Genomic DNA, 20,716 nt, shown 5'->3' with positions numbered 1-20,716 from the left:
CACTAAACCACCAAGGTTGGTACCCCAGCACAAAAAAACATATACGGTTATTGGATGACAAATTAATAAAGTCAAAATGGCTTACTAAACAATCTTTACCAAATAATTAATCTTCTATATTTTGTTTTCACTTCTAATTCAGCTGTTTTAAAGAAACTCATAATGCCCTATGGATTTAACAGACAACTCCAGCAGCATTTTGGTTTCAACTTCTCATTCATCCGTTTTCGACAAAATATTATTTTCTGTGGATCACTCAAGTCCTATAGAACACATTTAGAATTTTTCATTTGCATACCTCTCTTGTCCAGTGACATTTAAACAGCTACCTATGTCTGTTAATATTAATAGAGATGTAGTTTACAATGCATTCTATGGTAAAACTACATCAATGAGAGTTTTAATTCTGAACTGGTCAACTGGATAATGGTTAGTGCAGACAAATAGTAATTATATCTCATTCATGTTACAAGCCAAATTGGCAAATGACAATATTGCAAAACACTAAACATTATTCAGTTGACCTGTTCTAAATTAAAACTCTCACTGATGTAATTTTCCCCACAGAATACAACATAAACATACTAGTAAACGATGATTCTAACGAATCTGTGTAGCATCATGTAAAATGTATTCTACACAACTAATGTGCAGATAAATCAATATGCAACAATAATAATAAGGATACTTGATGCTATATCTAGGTTAAAAATGCAAGTGCTCCCTTAACTGTTTTTAATGTATCTAAAAACAAGACTGCATACAAATTTTTAATTCAAAAAGAATTTGCTGCAATAATTTATTTGTATTAAGCCAAAACAAATTTGTTTTAGAATTTTTAATTCTCATCCAAAGAATATGAATTACATAATTTACAATCACTAACAAAATATTTTGGGATTCAATGCCCATCATGCATAAAGAATGGTTATAATTTGTTTGTTTTTTTCAAATTAGATTGCAATGTCAGCCAATGTTATAATTTCTGAAATCGACATTGAGTGTAGACTGCAACTTAGTTTTTTTTTTAAACCAAGCATTTTCTGTGTCCAAGAACTAACACTCATTTTCCAAAATAAATTCAAAAACATTTGAATATCAATTTGAACTGCTTATAACCCCACCATGTGCACACACACACACACACACACACACACACACACAAACCCAATCAAATAAAAACCATCCATGCATTAAGCAAATGTTCAGTAGATCCACAATGCATAAAACCTCAGCGTGTTGTCTCCCAGACCCCACCTCTGCCCCACTCGATAATCTGGAATAGCTATTACAGGGGCAGAAACCAGATGGGCACATGCAGGCCGCTCGTTATTACTTTAACGAAAATCCTGTCAAGATGTGAAAAATGGATTCCCATCTGGATCAACGTTAATTGCTGCATGGGTAATGAAAGGTGATCAACGCAGAATCATTCGTAGATTCTAATTTCTTAATTAATGCTTATTCTGGTCATATCTTTTAGATTATCCTGTGATTCAGCATAATTTGGAGTAAATGGTCCAAGCAACAGATGTTTCTTGATGAAGTCTTTGTAATGTTACCTATAAAAAATAGGCTAATTATAGCAAGATGGCATCAAACAGCCTACAGATGTCTTTCAGCAAATGAAGACTCCATCAGAGACTTATTTGTTTATGGTAAAAACAGGAAGAACATTTTTTATTTAATGACTCTACTGTGTTTTCTTGGGCAGTGATTTATGGAGAAATCTTTCTTTATATAAACAATCCATTCTTTGCCATGTACATCCATTGCATTCAGCATCTAAACCAATACTTGAATAATTTGTGTATATGTTAACGGATAGGGCAGATGAAGCATGAAGAAAACATTTTACATCAATGCTTTGTGTAATTAAAGCTCAAGTTCATGGATATGCAAAGCGGATTTTGTTACCAAATTGTGTTTAAATTACAATACCAACAAGAACTTACTGAATTTTGTTACCAAATTGTGTTTAAATTACCATACCAACAAGAACTTACTGAATTTTGTTACCAAACTGTGTTTAAATTACCATACCAACAAGAACTTACTGAATTTTGTTACCAAACTGTGTTTAAATTACCATACCAACAAGAACTTACTAAATTTTGTTACCAAACTGTGTTTAAATTACCATACCAACAAGAACTTACTGAATTTTGTTAACAAACTGTGTTTAAATTACCATACCAACAAGAACTTACTGAATTTTGTTAACAAACTGTGTTTAAATTACCATACCAACAAGAACTTACTGAATTTTGTTACTAAACTGTGTTTAAATTACCATACCAACAAGAACTTACTGAATTTTGTTACCAAACTGTGTTTAAATTACCATACCAACAAGAACTTACTGAATTTTGTTACCAAACTGTGTTTAAATTACCATACCAACAAGAACTTACTGAATTTTGTTACCAAACTGTGTTTAAATTACCATACCAACAAGAACTTACTGAATTTTGTTAACAAACTGTGTTTAAATTACCATACCAACAAGAACTTACTGAATTTTGTTAACAAACTGTGTTTAAATTACCATACCAACAAGAACTTACTGAATTTTGTTACCAAACTGTGTTTAAATTACCATACCAACAAGAACTTATTCTTACATGTATTTCGTCCATTTTCAGAAGTTGGAGAGCCACAGTAAGTCCCATAACTCTCAGACCTTGCACACACGAGAAACTAAACCATTACTATCTAACACAATTAATATAACACATGAGAAGAGTATCACTTGCAGCTACGTCAACACAGATCAACTGAAAACTGATTATCAACTACTATTTTGACATTTTAAAATTCTGTAGCTATCTTTGAAATTTGCATAGCGAATTGCAGTGCAATACTGAACAAAATGTTCCCGAACATGATCAGAATTAGTTACGAAGTATTTTAAAATAATTATGGTTAATTATATTATATTATTTTAAACTCTTCCATGCTAAAAACATTTTAGATTTATTTTATACCACAAATAAGATATTTTTTAAAAAGTATACCAGCAATTTCTAACAGCTTCTTAGTCAATATCTGTATATCAAAACAGGCGTTCTCGCATTATGATAATAAATGTAAAACACATAAGAGATTGTCAACAGACATATGGGGTTTTAGGGGGAAAAAAATGAGAGAATGAAGAAGAAAACACAAGTATCATTATTCCAAAAACTGTTTTTGTCTGGTTCACAACTTTTTTATGTGAAAAAAGCAAGGACGGAAATAATCAAGCAAATGTTTGCAAAGGAACTTGACATGCTCACACATGTTAGCAAAAAATGTCTGAAATTTAAAGATGATACATTTGCTCCATTTCAAAGAATATTTACTCAGCTGCTAAACATAAAAGCATGTAGACAGTTACAAAAAAGGAGGTGGAAAATCAAATTGTAAAATAAACAAGCTAAGAAAAAACAAACAATTTATTGAGGCGAGAGATCAAACATGACATGATGCATCTATTGTGGTAATGTCTGTTCAATATCAAATGAAAAGACGACAACTGGGAAACATTTGTTTTACCCCAGTCCTACAATTCACATCTCCTGGCACCACTTAACCGGACATTGACAGAAAACATTTTTTATTATTTCTAACATTCATCTGTTTTTTTAAACAATGACCCTAGTTTGTCATGAGGTTCATACATTTCCTGTTTTACATAAAATGCATTTATAAGCTATAACTAAAAACAGGGTTACGTTCAGCTAGCTACTTGCTGCTGCTAGACTGGGGTTTTTTAATACTCAGGGTTACAACAAATTCACCAATTGTTAATTTTTTTAAAAACTGGTGAATTTTATTTTAATGTGGTTAAATAATTTTATGTAATAACTGACATTTTGTTTTAAAACATAACTGGGTTTCTACTACTTTTTAAGTTTAATAAATAAATGACTGGTGAAATGTTCTGCTCACCCAGAGCTCACTCTGATACTACAGGAACCAGTCAAAACAGTTTGCAAATGTTTAGCAAAAATGGGCTAGCTAACAGAGACCAGGATAATTGATAAAATTGATAACTGAAGCAAGAAGTTGTACCAAAAACTGTAATTGCTAATTTTATTTACCAAAAATGTTAATTAAGAGTCAGTGCCTTTAAGATACCAACCAACATTTGTTGTGTTGTTAAACTTGTTGCAGTGGCTTAATGTAGTCCGGTTTAGAAAATAGTATAATACGACAAAATTCTTATATGCTGTTTGAAATCACATGACCCTCTCAATACTGTTGTATTTTTTCACAGAATATATTCTGACATATAGAAATTGTACTGAACTGCATGGAGTAATTAATGATGGTGTGGAAATAAATATTGTCAAGTCACCATTTTTATTTTTTTATTTATCAATGACTTATTAGTCCTGAAGAAGAATAATGTCTGTTATACCAATCTTCCTTCTCCACATTTCAGATTACATATACTCGAGTCCTCATTTTTATTTTGTCATTATCATTCACTTGTTGATTCTGTAGAGGAACTTTGTCCATTATAGCCTTCACCAAATTTCAGATTATATATAATTCAGTCATCATTTTTATTTTGTCATTATCATTCACTTGTTGATTCTGTAGAGGAACTTTGTCTATTAATACCCTTGAACACATTTCAGAGTATATATAGTCATCATTTTTATTTTGTCTTTATCATTCACTTGTCAGTGCTGAAGAGGAACAATATCCATTATATCCTTCTCCACATTTCAGATTAAATATAGTTGCTCATCATTTTTATTTTGTTTCTATCATGAACAATGTCCATTATACCCATCTCCTTTCTCCACATTTCAGATGTTTTCTATGTCATAACACCACACTGTTTGAACATTAAGATTATGTAATCAACTCGCCTGCAGGACTTCAGTTCCAACCATTTGTCAGATGTTGTTAATGATAATAATGAAGATAAAAGACGAAGGAAAAAACATATTTATTTTGAAAAACAGCTTAAAAGGGTCCTAACCAAATAGATAAAACTACATGTTACTATAATCTTAAAATAATTCTTTAAAATTCCTTGATTTTGTTTATTTCCATTTCCATCATATAAACAGGAAACAGCAGATGTGTAGGTACTAAAATTATTTTTAAATAAATAATGCAAGATGAAAACAGCTGTAATGGCATAAACTTAAACAATCATTAAACAAAAAGATTTACAACAACAAAATAAACTTTTAACCAAGATGATAAAGAACTTAGAGTCTACATCATGTATTATCTGAAACAATACTATCTCTAACGAAAGATGTGTGAGGTATCTTGTAAACAGAACACAAGGGAAATGATGTTACGTGGACATTTTTGTGTTGCTTTTTCCGATGTTGTACGAGATTAATGTTCCTTCTTGGTGGGCTTCTGTCCTATCTGCGCACTAACAAAACATTGCACTAAGCTATCAAAGACGTGTGAAGAAAATCTGTTTAAATAACAAAAAGCCATGTCAGATGACATCTTTATTTAGTAAATGGAATGTTCAATTTTATACAAAAGAACACCGAAACTCAAAATTTGTGTAGTATCTTTGTGAGAAAAAGCAGGACATCAAAGTAGAAATTTATTATTAAATGGTACTCTTAAATTGCCTACAACTCTAGTGGTTTACTTAGTAGAGTCTAAACTGGATCACACCAGGGACCTAATGCTTAACAGATTTATAGACAGGATCTAGTGTTTAGAGGGCCACGTTTTAGAATTTACATAGGCATACAGAATACCATTTTTGTAGGGGGACAGGCTGGCTTTTGCCTGAATTAAACGAAAATGACACAATCTGAATAACAGCATTTATTCATATTAGCATTACTACCAAACAAATCACTACATATTTTTACATGGATTACAACTAATTTTGAGGGTAGAATGATGGAAATACATTGTAAAAAGGTCTCAGGTTAGGATATTTAGAAAATTCAGGACCACGAAACTTGGCCAGTGTTGACAGGATTCCGTTTTGTTCAGGGTCCAGGTTAAACAGGTTTCACTGTAGTAATATAATTATAAAAATTATATTATAAACAAACAAACAAAACTTTACAGTTAAAGGTTTGGCATTTTTAAATAAGATAATGGCTAGGAAACATCTTAAACCTCGAGGTACAACCATCTTTTTTCTTCTAAGATAAAAAAAAACAAATCTTTAAAAAACTTTATAGTTAAAGGTTTTGAATCTCAAACAAGATAATGGCTAAAAAAAAACATCTTAATAATATTTCCTGGCTATACTTTGCAGAACTAAGAGCCACATAAATGGATCAAACAGAGATAGAAAAAACTCCCAGATCAACTAATAAAATAGACTGGTACGGTATATGAATAACAGTTCTGCCACTGCTGGTGGTAAATGCTTTGGCTCACTGGTACCAATCTACCTGCACATGTGTTAATATAAACTTCCTCTGTTCATGAGGTGGAATGGGGTAATAACAAGTTCATTATGAATCATATCATACTTTGATCTGTATCACATTGCACCTCGACTGGTCTGTGTATTGTTTCACTAAACACACTGGGATGCAAATAGAAAAAGAACAGAAAGGTACAGAAGTCGCAATTGTAAACTGTTGATAACACCTGAGTACTACAGCATGCCTGGCGGGGTCACCGCACACAGAATGAATATGAAATCAGCCATCATAATCACATACAAATGTCAAAGGAATAAAATGTTAAACTTACAACAAAACTGGGATAAAATTACTAAACGTCACAGACCCTAGTTTTAATCCGTGAAAATGGAAAATGGTTTGGTTATTAATGTAAAAAACTGTAACACATTTGGATAAAGGTACAACAGAGTGAAACCTAGTCTGTGACAGTGAAACAAGGGAAATAGACCTAAAATTAAGACTAGGGCTGGTCTCCATAACCATTACTTCTCAGAGGTACTTGCATTTTTAAAAATATGAAAAATTAATTTTGTGGTATTAGAAACACCAGGATGACCAGAAATAAGGAAGGAAGGAAGGAAATGTTTTATTTAACGATGCACTAAACACATTTTATTTACGGTTATATGGCATCAGACATATGGTTAAGGACCACACACATATATAGAGAGAGGAAACCCACTGTCGCCACTTCATGGGCTACTCTTTTCGATTAGCAGCAAGGAATCTTTTATATGCACCATCCCACAGACAGGGTAGTACATACCACAGCCTTTGTTACACCAGTCGTGGTGCACTGGCTGGAATTAAGACGAGAAACATTTCACATGGATGAAAATGGATTTTAATTATCAAACACAGCTCTAATACATGTGTAGTAAAAACATTTGCCTTATAGTCAGGACTAGCTTTGAGTGATCAGAACATTTGGCTAAATTACCTCCAAAATGCAAAACCTATAGTTAGTTTCTACCAAAATATCAATTATTTCACAAAGTATTCTTAAAATTCACAACTGTCAAATTAGGCAAGTGGCAGAGCTAGCTATGGTAGTGTTTTAAAACTTGAATCTGTCACTTTAAAGCTTCCAACAACAGCTGTATATCAACAAACATTTTAGACTTTGACTAGGTGTAGGTGTGAGAGAGAAAACCTATGGTTACCACACAGGCTGTAGGTGTAGGTGTAAGACAGAAAACATATGGCTACCACACAGGCTGTAGGTGTAGGTGTAAGACAGAAAACCTGTGGCTACCACACAGGCTGTAGGTGTGAGAAAGAAAACCTATGGCTACCAGGCTGTAAGTGTAGGTGGAGAGAGAAAACCTATGGCTACCACACAGGTTGTAGGTGTAGGTGTAACACAGAAAACCTATGGCTACCACACAGGCTGTAGGTATAGATGTGAGAGAGAAAACCTGTGGTTACCACACAGGCTGTAGGTGTAGGTGTAAGACAGAAAACCTATGGCTACCACACACGCTGTAGGTGTGAGAGAGAAAACCTATGGCTACCACACAGGCTGTAAGTGTATGTGTGAGAGAGAAAACCTATGGCTACCACACAGGCAGGCTGTAGGTGTAGATGGAGAGAGAAAACCTTGGTACCAAACAGGCTGTAGGTGTAGGTGGAGAGAGAAAACCTATAGCTACCACACAGGCTGTAGGTGTAGATGGAGAGAGAAAACCTATAGCTACTACACAGGCTGTAGGTGTAGGTGTGAGAGAGAAAACCTATGGCTACCACACAGGCAGGCTGTAGGTGTAGGTGTGAGAGAGAAAACCTATGGCTACCACACAGGCTGTAGGTGTAGGTGTGAGAGAGAAAACCTATAGCTACCACACAGGCTGTAGGTGTAGGTGTGAGAGAGAAAACCTATGGCTACCACACAGGCTGTACCACACAGGTGTAGGTGGAGAGAGAAAACCTATAGCTACCACACAGGCTGTAGGTGTAGGTGTGAGAGAGAAAACCTGTGGTTACCACACAGGCTGTAGGTGTAGGTGTAAGACAGAAAACCTATGGCTACCACACACGCTGTAGGTATGAGAGAGAAAACCTATGGCTACCACACACGCTGTAGGTGTGAGAGAGAAAACCTATGGCTACCACACACGCTGTAGGTGTGAGAGAGAAAACCTATGGCTACCACACACGCTGTAAGTGTGAGAGAGAAAACCTATGGCTACCACACACGCTGTAGGTGTGAGAGAGAAAACCTATGGCTACCACACAGGCTGTAAGTGTATGTGTGAGAGAGAAAACCTATGGCTACCACACAGGCTGTAGGTGTAGGTGGAGAGAGAAAACCTATGGCTACCACACAGGCAGGCTGTAGGTGTAGATGGAGAGAGAAAACCTTGGTACCAAACAGGCTGTAGGTGTAGGTGGAGAGAGAAAACCTATAGCTACCACACAGGCAGGCTGTAGGTATAGGTGTGAGAGAGAAAACCTATGGCTACCACACAGGCTACTCTTACCAAACAGTTTGTTTTGTTTAACGACACCTCTAGAGCACATTAATTTTGTTTAAAGCATCGGCTATTGGAATGAATGAATGAATGAATGAATGTTTAACGACACCCCAGCATGAAAAATACATCGGCTATTGGATGTCAAAACATTTGGTAATTTTTACATATAGTCTTAGAGAGAAAACCTGCTACATTGTTTTCGTTAGTAGCAAGGGATCTTTTATATGCACAGACAGGATAGCACATACCACATCATTTAGATTTACCAGTGTGTGTGTGTGTGTGTGTGTGTGTGTGTGTGTGTGTGTGTGACTTTTTCCATGCTCATATACCACAAAGGTTTTGAGCATGTCTGTCCCGCGTTCCGCATCTGGATAGCCAGAAACTCAACCCAGGACAGAAGATTTACCAGTAACACATCATCCATCAATTATGTAACAACATCCTTTTAATGTTTAAAAAACAAACAAAAAACACCCCCAAAAAACAATAACAATCATATTATGAAAAGTAGAGTTTAATTTCTCTACCTTGAACTAGTTTTAGAATTCTAGAAACATTTTAGTGTTTACTGCCAATCCCAGATCATCACTAATGATGAACATACCTGTTCACCAACATAACATACTTCTGTGAAGTGTCCCTTGAACTATCAGCCACGGATCTTCCCTGACAAGTGTAATGCTTTTAAGATGTTTCCACAGTGTGGCGGTCTTAATTCCAGCAAGGTTAGTGGTTTATGTACCCAGTGTATGGTTACCTCTGGGTGAAACTCTTACTAACAATATCAAAGGCACTCAGGCAGCTGAGACAAATTTGCAACAAATAAATAAGAAGCAAATGAGAAGAAAGAATAAGATACAAAAAAAAAATAATCTTAATTCAACTGGAGCAGCTGGTGCCAATTTGTGAAACCCCATATATGTGTCAACAACCGCCAGAACAAGTACTACTTTCTTTACCACATATCACTTTTATAGTGATGAAGTTCATCCATTTTCCTGTCCTCAGACATTTATAGCTAATAATGTGTAATAATGCTTTATTGGTACAAGAATTCACAGGATGTGAGCTATAGTACATGTCATCAAGCCAAAAAAAGAGGTTTGTTTACCATCTTACAAACATAATTTAGTACGCGGTAAATGCATTACAGATCGATATTGTGATGATTGCTTTAAAAAAAAAACATGGTGGCTCAAGGGACTGCTGGGAATGTGTTTTAAAATTGTTACCATAATGAATTTATGACAAAAAATTTCCATGGGATTGTTAAAAGCAGGGAGAAAAAAAGAAGTGATTAAATAGAAGAAAGTGGTTGTAACTGCCGCCTAACAATTCGTACCATGGTAGGAAACATCTTGGCTGTCTAGAACTGATTAGGCACAAAGTAATGAAATCAATCTTTTACTAGGATAGGTTAGATAAAAACAAACATTATCCAATATAATTTGTTTTTTAAATATATACATTGTTTTTCTTGTTGCCTTGACCTTTGAATGAAATTCCTTTCAATTGTCTTGATTGTCAACATGTAAATGTACAAAATATATAGATTAAGGAATGTGTTTTTGCAACCTTTGCAATTTCCCACAGCAATTGGCAATACCATGGAGTTTTTCTCTGAATGTTTTGGGGTGTTTTTTTACTGTGGACTATATTCAAATTGTTTTCCATGGCATGATTTTTTGCTGTTGACATGTTCTCAATTGCAGGGCTTGTTTTTGTATGAGTTTGACGAAGAAGTAAGCCTACCTTCCCACTCGCATCCGTAGATCTCCACTCGCATGCATATCGTGCGTGGATGGCTGGAGTAAGGAATGAAGCGAAGTCTCTTTGCGATGATGGGGGGCTGTACATGACGCAATTCGGCCAGATACGTGTTGTCATTGCCAGGAAACACCTGAAAATATGTAATATATCTGTAAAATGTTGTGTCATGAACATAAAGACATTTGTCTTTATGATTGTGTCATGAACATAAACACATTTGTCTTTATGATTGTGTCATGAACATAAACACATTTGTCTTTATGATTGCACTCATAAAATCCAAGTGCAAACTGGAGTGCAACCTGAAAAGGAATGTTAACATACAAATATTATATAAATAAATCATACATATTTTACTAGCATAACAGATAGTCTATCTACAAATGTTATGTGACCAATTTGTTACAACAATTCAAGTCCACAAAAAACTCAAATTTTGTAATCAATGGCTAGCAGGGTACTAACTTAACATTTGGTCAAGGCAAAACTTAACTTTTCATTCCAAATATCATGTAAATGCAATGTGACCAAATTGGTCACAACAACTCTGACATCACATTTAGTGAATCTGACATCACATTTAGTGTGACAGAAGATATATTGGACTAATCCCAGACGCACCCAGCCCACAAGATAACAGTCTCTACATGTACTTAAAAGCTATATATATTATTTAAGGATTGTCTGCTATTTCCTTTACATTCATCGGGGTATGAACAAAAACAAATCATCCGCAAACTGTGTGAATCGGTGAAGCCGTTCTGACATAAGTTTGCGGATGATTTTGTTTTGTTTATACCCAGATGAACATAAAAGAAATAACAGACAATACTTATAATTAAATTTGAAACATACACGTACTTACTAATAATAAGTTCATATTTTATTTTGAATAATTGTTTTGGTTCTTAAACAATAACACTCAGTAAGACAAAAGTTCCAAAATAAAGTGATGTCACATCATCAGGTATGATGTTCCCAGACATTATTTTTACGTTCATTGAGAAATGAACAAACTCACGTTGCTACAGCTGGACCAATATGACGACATTAAATTGTAATGAATGTAACAGAAATTTAATTATATAAATTTGTTAAACAATGAATTTTCTGTGTACTTGGGAGTTTGATGGAAGGAGTGCACACTTTAAATTAATTAAGCCCCCATCCCTTGGATCTATACATCTGGAATAAAATATAATAATTAAATATATTGGTGATTATTGATACGTCCACACCTGGAATAATAATCATAATAAATTATAATCATTAATTCATTTTGCTTTCCCGACATGATCACAGAAACATTAACTTCAGGATGCACACACCCAACCATTAATAAACCTCGAACAAACAAACCGGATGTCAAGAAAACTGGACAATGGACAATGTAATAACCAGGCAGAGTTTGATTGATTGGCTGGTGGCTGAATAACACCAACTAATTGTCATATCAGCCTGAAAAAATAACAATCTCAAGACACCAACAAGCACTGGAGACAAGAACAAGCAAAGGTGCCTACAGGCCGAGGAGGAAGTAACCAAGGAAGTAACCGTGCAAACCTAATCAGAAGGTTGTTAACTGTTGGGATGGCTGGGGTTTTTTTCTTTTCTGCAGCCATATATGAACACCTGGTGAACGGTCCATGCAATCAAAGTGATAACCTGCACCCAGTTACCTCCTCCTTACAGTATGGCTACCACTTACAATGATCAGGTTCAGCTAGCAAGCACTTTCAATTGTCCTTGAAATTATTATGGAAGGAAGGGGAGATGTGTAATGGTGTGTTACCTTTAAAAAAAAAAAAACATACATTTTTACAAAATTAAAACTATTTTAATATGGCTGCATTTGCTTTAAACAAATTCCAATACATCAGTATATTTCAAAACACTCGTGCACAGGCATTCTCATACAGATGCCTCCCTTCTCTGTTGTTTTGTATCTGTCTGGCTGTCTCTATCTTCCTACTCCCTGCCCCTACCAATTCCACCACCTGGAGCCTCATGTGACTATATTTTAGGCAGTCATTGTGCTACCATATAATTAAATATTAATATCTGCAATTAAATATTAATATTACAGGTTTGAAAAATTCTACTAGTTCCAGCATTGGCCAACATGCACAGGTCTTTTTAACACTGAAGTAAGTCTTCAAAGGTCATCTCCACCTATGATATTTCAAAAGTTATGTTTTATTATTCAATATAAATCAAATATGTATTCTCAATGTAAGAATTTTACAGTGGGGACTCTTTGTTATCTGAAAATTCTTCTCTTTTTTTTTTACAAGTTGAAATTGCTGTTATTACTGCAACACAAAAATCTAATATTCAAGACACTAAAATGGAGTTGTTTCCCTTGCATTGTTATCCCATCCTAGATTTTTCGCAATGGAAGGTGTTGTAGTCTTAAGCCCCTTTAATGACTGTCAAGACCAATTCATCTAAACATGAAAGGACTCCTGGCAAGTGAAAAATACCATGACACGTGGGAGAAAGCCACTGGCTATGGAAATGTATGGTGCAAATAGATCTACTGTAAAACAAAAAAAAAACCTGGGTTCTTTCTATTATAAATAAAATATCTTGGTTTTTAAAAATATAGTTACGCAAAATTGCATAAGTTTAAAACACACATACACCTGCATAACCCAGTGAAGGAATATATATATTCTATTTTCAAAGTAATTTTATTCAGTTACCGTATTCCAGAACAGTTCAACACCAATAACAAACAAACCTGCTCGGTTTACCTGAGCTATTTTATTTTGGTTTTGCCAGATTTGAAATCTTTGATGCAGGTTTTATATTGCCAGAAAGCAGCAGACCATCCTCCAGGGGGCGCTTTAGTGATGGGTATGAACATTCAATTATAAGACAGTTAGCTTCCTCAAAATACAGACCTGTGCCACAGACTAATTCACACTTTTACCTACAATTATCTGTCAGGGCCTTTTTTTCTTTCTTTCATTCATGCAGACAGAATTTTTAAAAAAAGCTACGAATGTTGCAAGCTGCAGGTTAAGATTATTAAGTTACCTGATCAACAGCCAAAGTTCTATTTAGAATGAAAACAACAAACATATTGCTAATTACATGACCACTGGGACCAGGATAAAGCTCAGTGGTATAAAATGCTTCCTGAGATGCAGTGGGTCTTGGGTTCAATCCTCCTTCAGAGATTTAACATTTTCCCCCCACTAACAACTAACCACTAACCCACTGTCCTTGACAAGTAGCCGAGGTGTATACCCAGGACAGTGTGCTTGAACCTTAATTGGATAAATGCACGGAAATAAGATAAAATGAAATGAATGAATTCCGCTCACCGCCATCTCAGCCAGTGCTCTAATACTAGTATACCAAAGGTCATTATGTACATTCCAGTTTTTTTAGAGAAAGTATATACATACTCTTGCTGGTATTTGGTAAGAGTGGCCAATGTGGTAGCTAGCAGCAAAATTCTTCTAATATACATGTACTCCAAACCAAGTCTTAACATTTCTGTATACTATGAAAGGAAATGGTTTATTTTAACGACACACTCAACACATTTTATTTACGGTTATATGGCATCGGATTCTGTATATTAGACACCAAAAATGTTTTATACCTGTAGTTTAGAATGTGTTGAGTTCTTGTTTTAAAAAAATCCTTTTGTTTTACTAGAAAATTGTGACAGAACTCCTAAATCAGTATGAACTTGTCTTCACTTTACAAGATAATAAAACACATGATTACAATGCATAGTAGTATAAATTAACAATGAGATTTAGCAAAACCACAAATGTAATATATTGACTTATTTTAAAACATTTGTTACAAATTAACAATGAGATTTATCAAAATCACAAATGTAATATATTGACTTATTTTAAAACATTTGTTTCAAATTAACAATGAGATTTATCATAATAATCACAAATGTAATATATTGACCTATTTTAAATCATTTGTTACAAAATAATTGTAATTATAATATAATAATGAACTTTAGAAATCATGTTTATATTAAATTACCATTTTTAAATTACCATTGTGATTATGTTAAGCCAAAACCATTTCGACAATGCTAAGCTCCTCTGCTGCCTACCTAAATATTTAGGCTCATTCATGCTCTTATAAAATATATCTTAATATGAACTGTATGAAGCACAAAAACAATATAACACCTCTGATCTGAATCAATCCTTAACCTAAAATGTTTGGTAGACAAAAGTGTGCCAAACGGCACACCATTGATTTGTGGGTGATAGATTGGTGATCTGCTGGCTAAGTGGAAAAGCCCAAAGTCAATATTCTCTCCCTTGCCATGCTCTCCAGTGTTGCTTTAGAAACCTTTAATCCTACCTGATCCCCACATTCAAAGAGCTCCTAAACAAAAACTCTGTATTTGTGGCCTTCAATTTGTGATCGTTTGGTGGCACCTTATCAACCTCTTGCAATTCCAGAGTAATAAAAGAGACATTAATCTGACAATAATACTACCCACTGTCTTGCCAGGAGAGTCATCGTAGTCGGAAACCTCTTGGACAAAGACCGGTCAGCCTTAGAGCATCCACGCAAATGCAGAAACCATGGAAACACATCTTTAATTTCTGACGACAGATCTCTCTTTGTTAATTCCTCACCGGTGTCTTAATTTTCACCAATTTGGTTGTAGTTATTTTTAAATGCCACACTGTCAGTGATTTCTGAAGGTGGGATGGGGTTTACATTTATCTGTTTGAACATTATATGGGCAGACAATTAAGAAGAGACTGGTTGACGATCCACCCTGGTTTAACATTTAAGTTGCACCAGCCTCAATGGCATACTGGTTTTAAATCCATCGGCCTTAAGGCTGGTACTAGGTACTGGGTTCCCACCCAGAGTTAGTTCTAATGGATCATTGGGAAGGTGTAATGCTACTAAATATTACACCAACTTCTCACTCATTAACTGCTAGGGGTAGAAAGAAAGAAATGTTTTATTTAACGATGCACTCAACACATTTTATTTACGGTTATATGGTGTCAGACATATGGTTAAGGACCACACAGATTTTGAGAGGAAACCCGCTGTCGCCACTACATGGGCTACTCTTCCGATTAGCAGCAAGGGATCTTTTATTTGCGCTTCCCACAGGCAGGATAGCACAAACCATGGCCTTTGTTGAACCAGTTATGGATCACTGGTCGGTGCAAGTGGTTTACACCTACCCATTGAGCCTTGCGGAGCACTTACTCAGGGTTTGGAGTCGGTATCTGGATTAAAAATCCCATGCCTCGACTGGGATCCGAACCCAGTACCTACCAGCCTGTAGATCGATGGCCTGCCACGACGCCACTGAGGCCGGTACTAGGAGTAGAAGTTAGCTTAGTTGACAAAGCCTAACTACCTAACTACCTGGGTCATATGATCAAACATCCTCGGTGAACCCATTAGTTGTTGTTTTTCTGTCACAACCAGTGCCCACTGATTAGTATATCAAAGACCATGGTATGTACTGTCATGTCTGTGAGAAAGTGCTTATAAAAGATCCCTCGCTGCTAACAATGTTTTTTAGTAGGTTTCCTCTGAAGACTACAAGTCAGAATTACCACATTTTTGACATAAAATAGTCAATGATTAGTAAATCAATGTATTCTTGTGATATCATTAAAACAAACAACATTTTTTATTAACCATCAACCCCTATTTTTGACAGACAGTCCATATAGTTGAAGGTGTGAGCCCAAATAGTGTCCTTGAAAATAAATTGGATATAAGTATGAAAAATGAAGCTAAAACTGAAGTTAAGCAACATGTTCTGTGATTTGACCAGTCTGGCAAAAACAAAGTTCTTCAGTTATATTCTGGTATTGTATAATGTCACTGTTAATCTTCCATATAGCTGAGGGTATGTATCAAGATTGCCTGCTTGAAAGTAAACTGGATATAAGTATGAAAAATCAAGCTAAAACTGAAGTTGAGCAACATGTTCTCTGATTTGAACAGTCTGACAAAGACAAAGCTCTTCTGTTACGCACTGGTATTGTAATGACACTGTTAATCTGCCTTGTTCGTGACTTCGCCTCATAGTTTCATCATCACACTGAAGGCTTGCACAAAATATTTGTAATTGAAAATGCCAGGTCTAGACACTATGTTGAGTTAATAATGGATATTATTTGAAGAGTTCATTTCCAAATCGCGATATATACTCCGATTTCCAAATTGTAGAGTTAGCAGTGAAGGTATATTGATGTTAGTACAACCCAGCAATAAGACAATAGAGTTTCAGTCAAAATGCAATCTATGACCATTGAACGGGATGTTAAAACTGTGATTTGTGTTGTGCCAGTGCACTATGACTAGTATATCAAAGGCTGTGGTATGTATTATCCTGTCTGTGGAATGGTGCATATAAAAACACTTTGCTACTCATAGAAAAATGTAGCGGGTTTCCTCTCTAAGACTACATGTCAAAATTACCAAATGTTTGACATCCAACAGCCAATGATTAGTAAATCAATGTGATCCAGTTGTGTTCATCAAGAAAACAAACTTTAACATCATGTTGCAGTAAAATCATGTTTTTCTCAAAATGAGATACGGTAAATGGATATGTCATGTTTTGAAAATGAATTGTTCATTTCAAGTTACATCCATAAACAGGATACGGCCCTTCCCCACCTTGAAGATTGTGCATTCTAATCCTTACCCCATTAAAAAGCAAACTAATATTTAACTACCCCACCCCAAGTTGGTGGCATCTTCTGTGGCTTGTGTATTTGATTTGAGAAACTAATGCTCTACCATTAACAATGGCAAATGGCTATTTTCCATTAATCAAAATATGGTTTCACATCAGATGAAACATACATTATATATAATAATTAACTGAAGAGTTATACAATTGCAGTAACATTCCTAGGGTGTCATTTTGAAAGTGATCCCTGCTGTAGTTAACTTGCCTCCCCACCCCACCACATACCCCATCAACTCAAATTTATTTTATGACTTTCACCTGAACCAGCTAGATAAAAAGGATGTTTTTCCCCCCTCCGTTGGCATGTTAAATGGTACTTTCTCCACGGACTGACAGCCCAAACTAAATGTAGTGATAATGTGATGTATGAAATATCTGAACCCGTCATTTCTACTAAAGCACATTTCCCGAGCACACCAACTAATACACCATTTACCAGAGACCATCATTTCCCTGCACAAATTACCGGCTGTAAACCCATTAAGACTGTCCATCACACACCGATGTATAATGGGAAGTTTATGCTTAAGTACCTGCTTTCACTTATTGGGATAAAAAAGATGATTATAACTAAGTAATCCATCAATCTAGTGGTGGATCACTATAAATGAAAACCAAAATCATAGGCTGCAGCACGCGAACACCGCACAACACCACCATTAGCGAACTATCACTAGTAGATTAATTCATGGAAGAATGTTAATTATAACACTAAATCGAGACAAGCAATTTCAATATTAACTACAATTTTATTTGAATCCTTTTCAGATATTTCAGTCTTGGCATATTAATTGTCACACAAAATCAATACTAAATATTTTTGTTTAAATTGCCTAGAATTTATTTTGAACCCTTTTCTGATATTTCAATAATGGCAGAATGTTAATTGTAACACAAAACTGATACAAGTAATTTCAAAATTAAATAGAATTTGATTTGAATCCTTTTCAGATATTTCAGTCTTGGCATATTAATTGTCACACAAAATCAATACTAATTTTTTTTTTTTAAATTGCCTAGAATTTATTTTGAACCCTTTTCTGATATTTCAATAATGGCAGAATGTTAATTGTAACACAAAACTGATACAAGTAATTTCAAAATTAAATAGAATTTGATTTGAATCCTTTTCAGATATTTAGAATGTTGAAATTAATTAGAATTTTAATTTAATCTTCTTTTTCCCCGGATATTTCAATAATGATAGAACGTTAATTGTAACACAATTTTTTTTATAAGCATTTTCAAAATTAACTAGAATTTGATTTTAATCTTTCTCAAATTCTTTGCTAAATATGTTGAATGTGTTTTTTGCACCAAATTAAAACAAATTCTTAAATGAATCAGACATAATTCATGTATTATTTCTATTTTTAAAACATCTCCTCCATTTTGTCTCTTCTGATTTATTGTTTAAACTTAACACCTGGGTAAGGAGGTGTGTGTGTGACGACCAAAATAGAAGGAGTTTCAGTTAGTCAGTGAGCAGGCTTATTTACAACTACATAGACATATCACTAGCTAATTTGGCATGTTGGATGCACCTACCCTCTGAAAATTGATTTGGAATAAAGTGTATTTGCTTGTGACCTAGATTAGTCATAGAGGCAACATAAATTGACGAATGGTGTATCATGGAAAGAACTAAACCTGGATAATTTAATTCAAATACTCAGATGTATAAAATATACCCAATATTAGTCTTTTAATCAAATACATTGTTTGACAAAAAATTAATATTAGACATCCAAGACATTTAGGCTAGCCAGTGGCCAGCGTACAATAGTAATAAAAGATACAGGGCTAAATTTACAAAGCCTTTTTTTTTTAAACACAAGCATTGTAAATGTATATAGTTACATGCATGTCAGATAAAAATCGGCTTTATAAATTTGGTCTATAATTTCTGCTAGCTTTGACCCAAAAACCTACTAGCTCGAACTCTGAGACTAGTGGAATGAGCAAACTCTGAAATGCTAGCCTAATGACCTCAGTCAGTATCTTACACATTAGCTCAGCCAAAAAAACCCCACAAAACCCTCTTCTGAGAACTACTTTGAAATGGTCTGCTGCAATACACTGAATATGTAAAGACAACAGACTCTTGGGAACAGCACCATTAGTTTGTTTGATACGGCGATAATACAGCAAAGATTTACTAGCCCAGAGAAAGTCCCCAAACACCTTTTTCAAAGAGAGCATAGGCTCAATGCAATAATGCAGGCAGAAGCTGCAGAAGGTGCTGTTCAATTTGCCGCAAGACTGCAAGATGATTGCAATTACTGGTCGCCCACAGAAAGCCATCAACAGGCCCGGCCAGGCTTCAGACCTGATTAAATGGAGATTGACAAAGAAATTGCAATTTTCTACACAACACTTGAGGGTCTTCCTGAAATCTTGTATAGAAACAAAAGTATCTTAATGATTTTCACTGACGTCAGGTGCACGGCCAACCTGGGATGCTCGATCTATTGGAAAGTGAAACTCTCCACAAACATACGCCTGCAGCTTCAAACATAGAAGCAGATGTCTTCCGATGACTGGCAGCATTTTAACAATGAGTAATTGTTAAAAACACCAGTAACAAATTCTATTTATTCTACAACACTTCAAAAATAACAGTTTAAAGTTCAATACTTGTAAAATAACAGTTTAAAATTAGATGCTTAGTCAATCACAGTCGTAATGTCTCCTTCATTTGTAATGTGATGTCATCATGATTGGCACAAATGTAGTTTGATGTCACATGCTTTAACTAAATCTTATCAAAACAATATATTCTGGTGGAATGGGAACTCTTTTAACGTGCCCATATCCACTGAAGGTTCAGGCATGTCCATCATGGACTTAACCTGTGACATCGCCAGTGACTAATTCCAGGACAGGAGGGGGTGTTCTGATGTTCAGGTCTTGTTGGCTTAAATGGTTTAATACAACAAAATATCTAATGGGTTTATGACATTGATATTATGGGTAATTTATAAGATAAATCAACTTATTGATGTAGCTTTAAGTAACAATGGAACATCTTTTATGCAGTAGCCTTAGTAGAGTTTATAATTATTGTTTAATGATCAACTGCTTATAATAATATTTTAGCCATTAATCCTTGGAAAATATAATCTAAAATACTGCTAACATTAAAAACTGTTTTGAGAAAAGAAAAAGAAAAGACTTTGTCTCTAATTGCAAATAGAAATTATGCTTCTTCACATACAATGTTTTAAAGTATTTCAAGGACATACTTCAATCTTTTTCTTAAATATGAACATATTGTATGACTGACTAATTGACCAGCCAACTGACTGACCGACCAACCAACTGACTGA

The 20,716-nt window shown here is 34.8% G+C and overlaps 1 protein-coding gene across 2 annotated transcripts in view; it reads right to left on the bottom strand.

Annotated features, from left to right (window-relative positions):
- The window catches only part of LOC121382741 (discoidin domain-containing receptor 2-like), a 181,164-nt gene that overhangs the window by 19,118 nt on the left and 141,330 nt on the right, over nt 1-20,716 (bottom strand). For both annotated transcript variants that reach the window (XM_041512313.1, XM_041512314.1), the window contains exon 5: nt 10,634-10,781. In XM_041512313.1, the coding sequence (XP_041368247.1) occupies nt 10,634-10,781 (148 nt within the window). The remainder of the gene's footprint in view (nt 1-10,633; nt 10,782-20,716) is intronic.

This window comes from Gigantopelta aegis, chromosome 10 (assembly GCF_016097555.1).
Source record: "Gigantopelta aegis isolate Gae_Host chromosome 10, Gae_host_genome, whole genome shotgun sequence".
NCBI classification, from domain to species: Eukaryota; Metazoa; Mollusca; class Gastropoda; order Neomphalida; family Peltospiridae; genus Gigantopelta; species Gigantopelta aegis.
The sequence above is the reverse complement of the archived record's forward strand: the minus strand, read 5'-3'. Positions and strand labels throughout refer to the sequence as shown.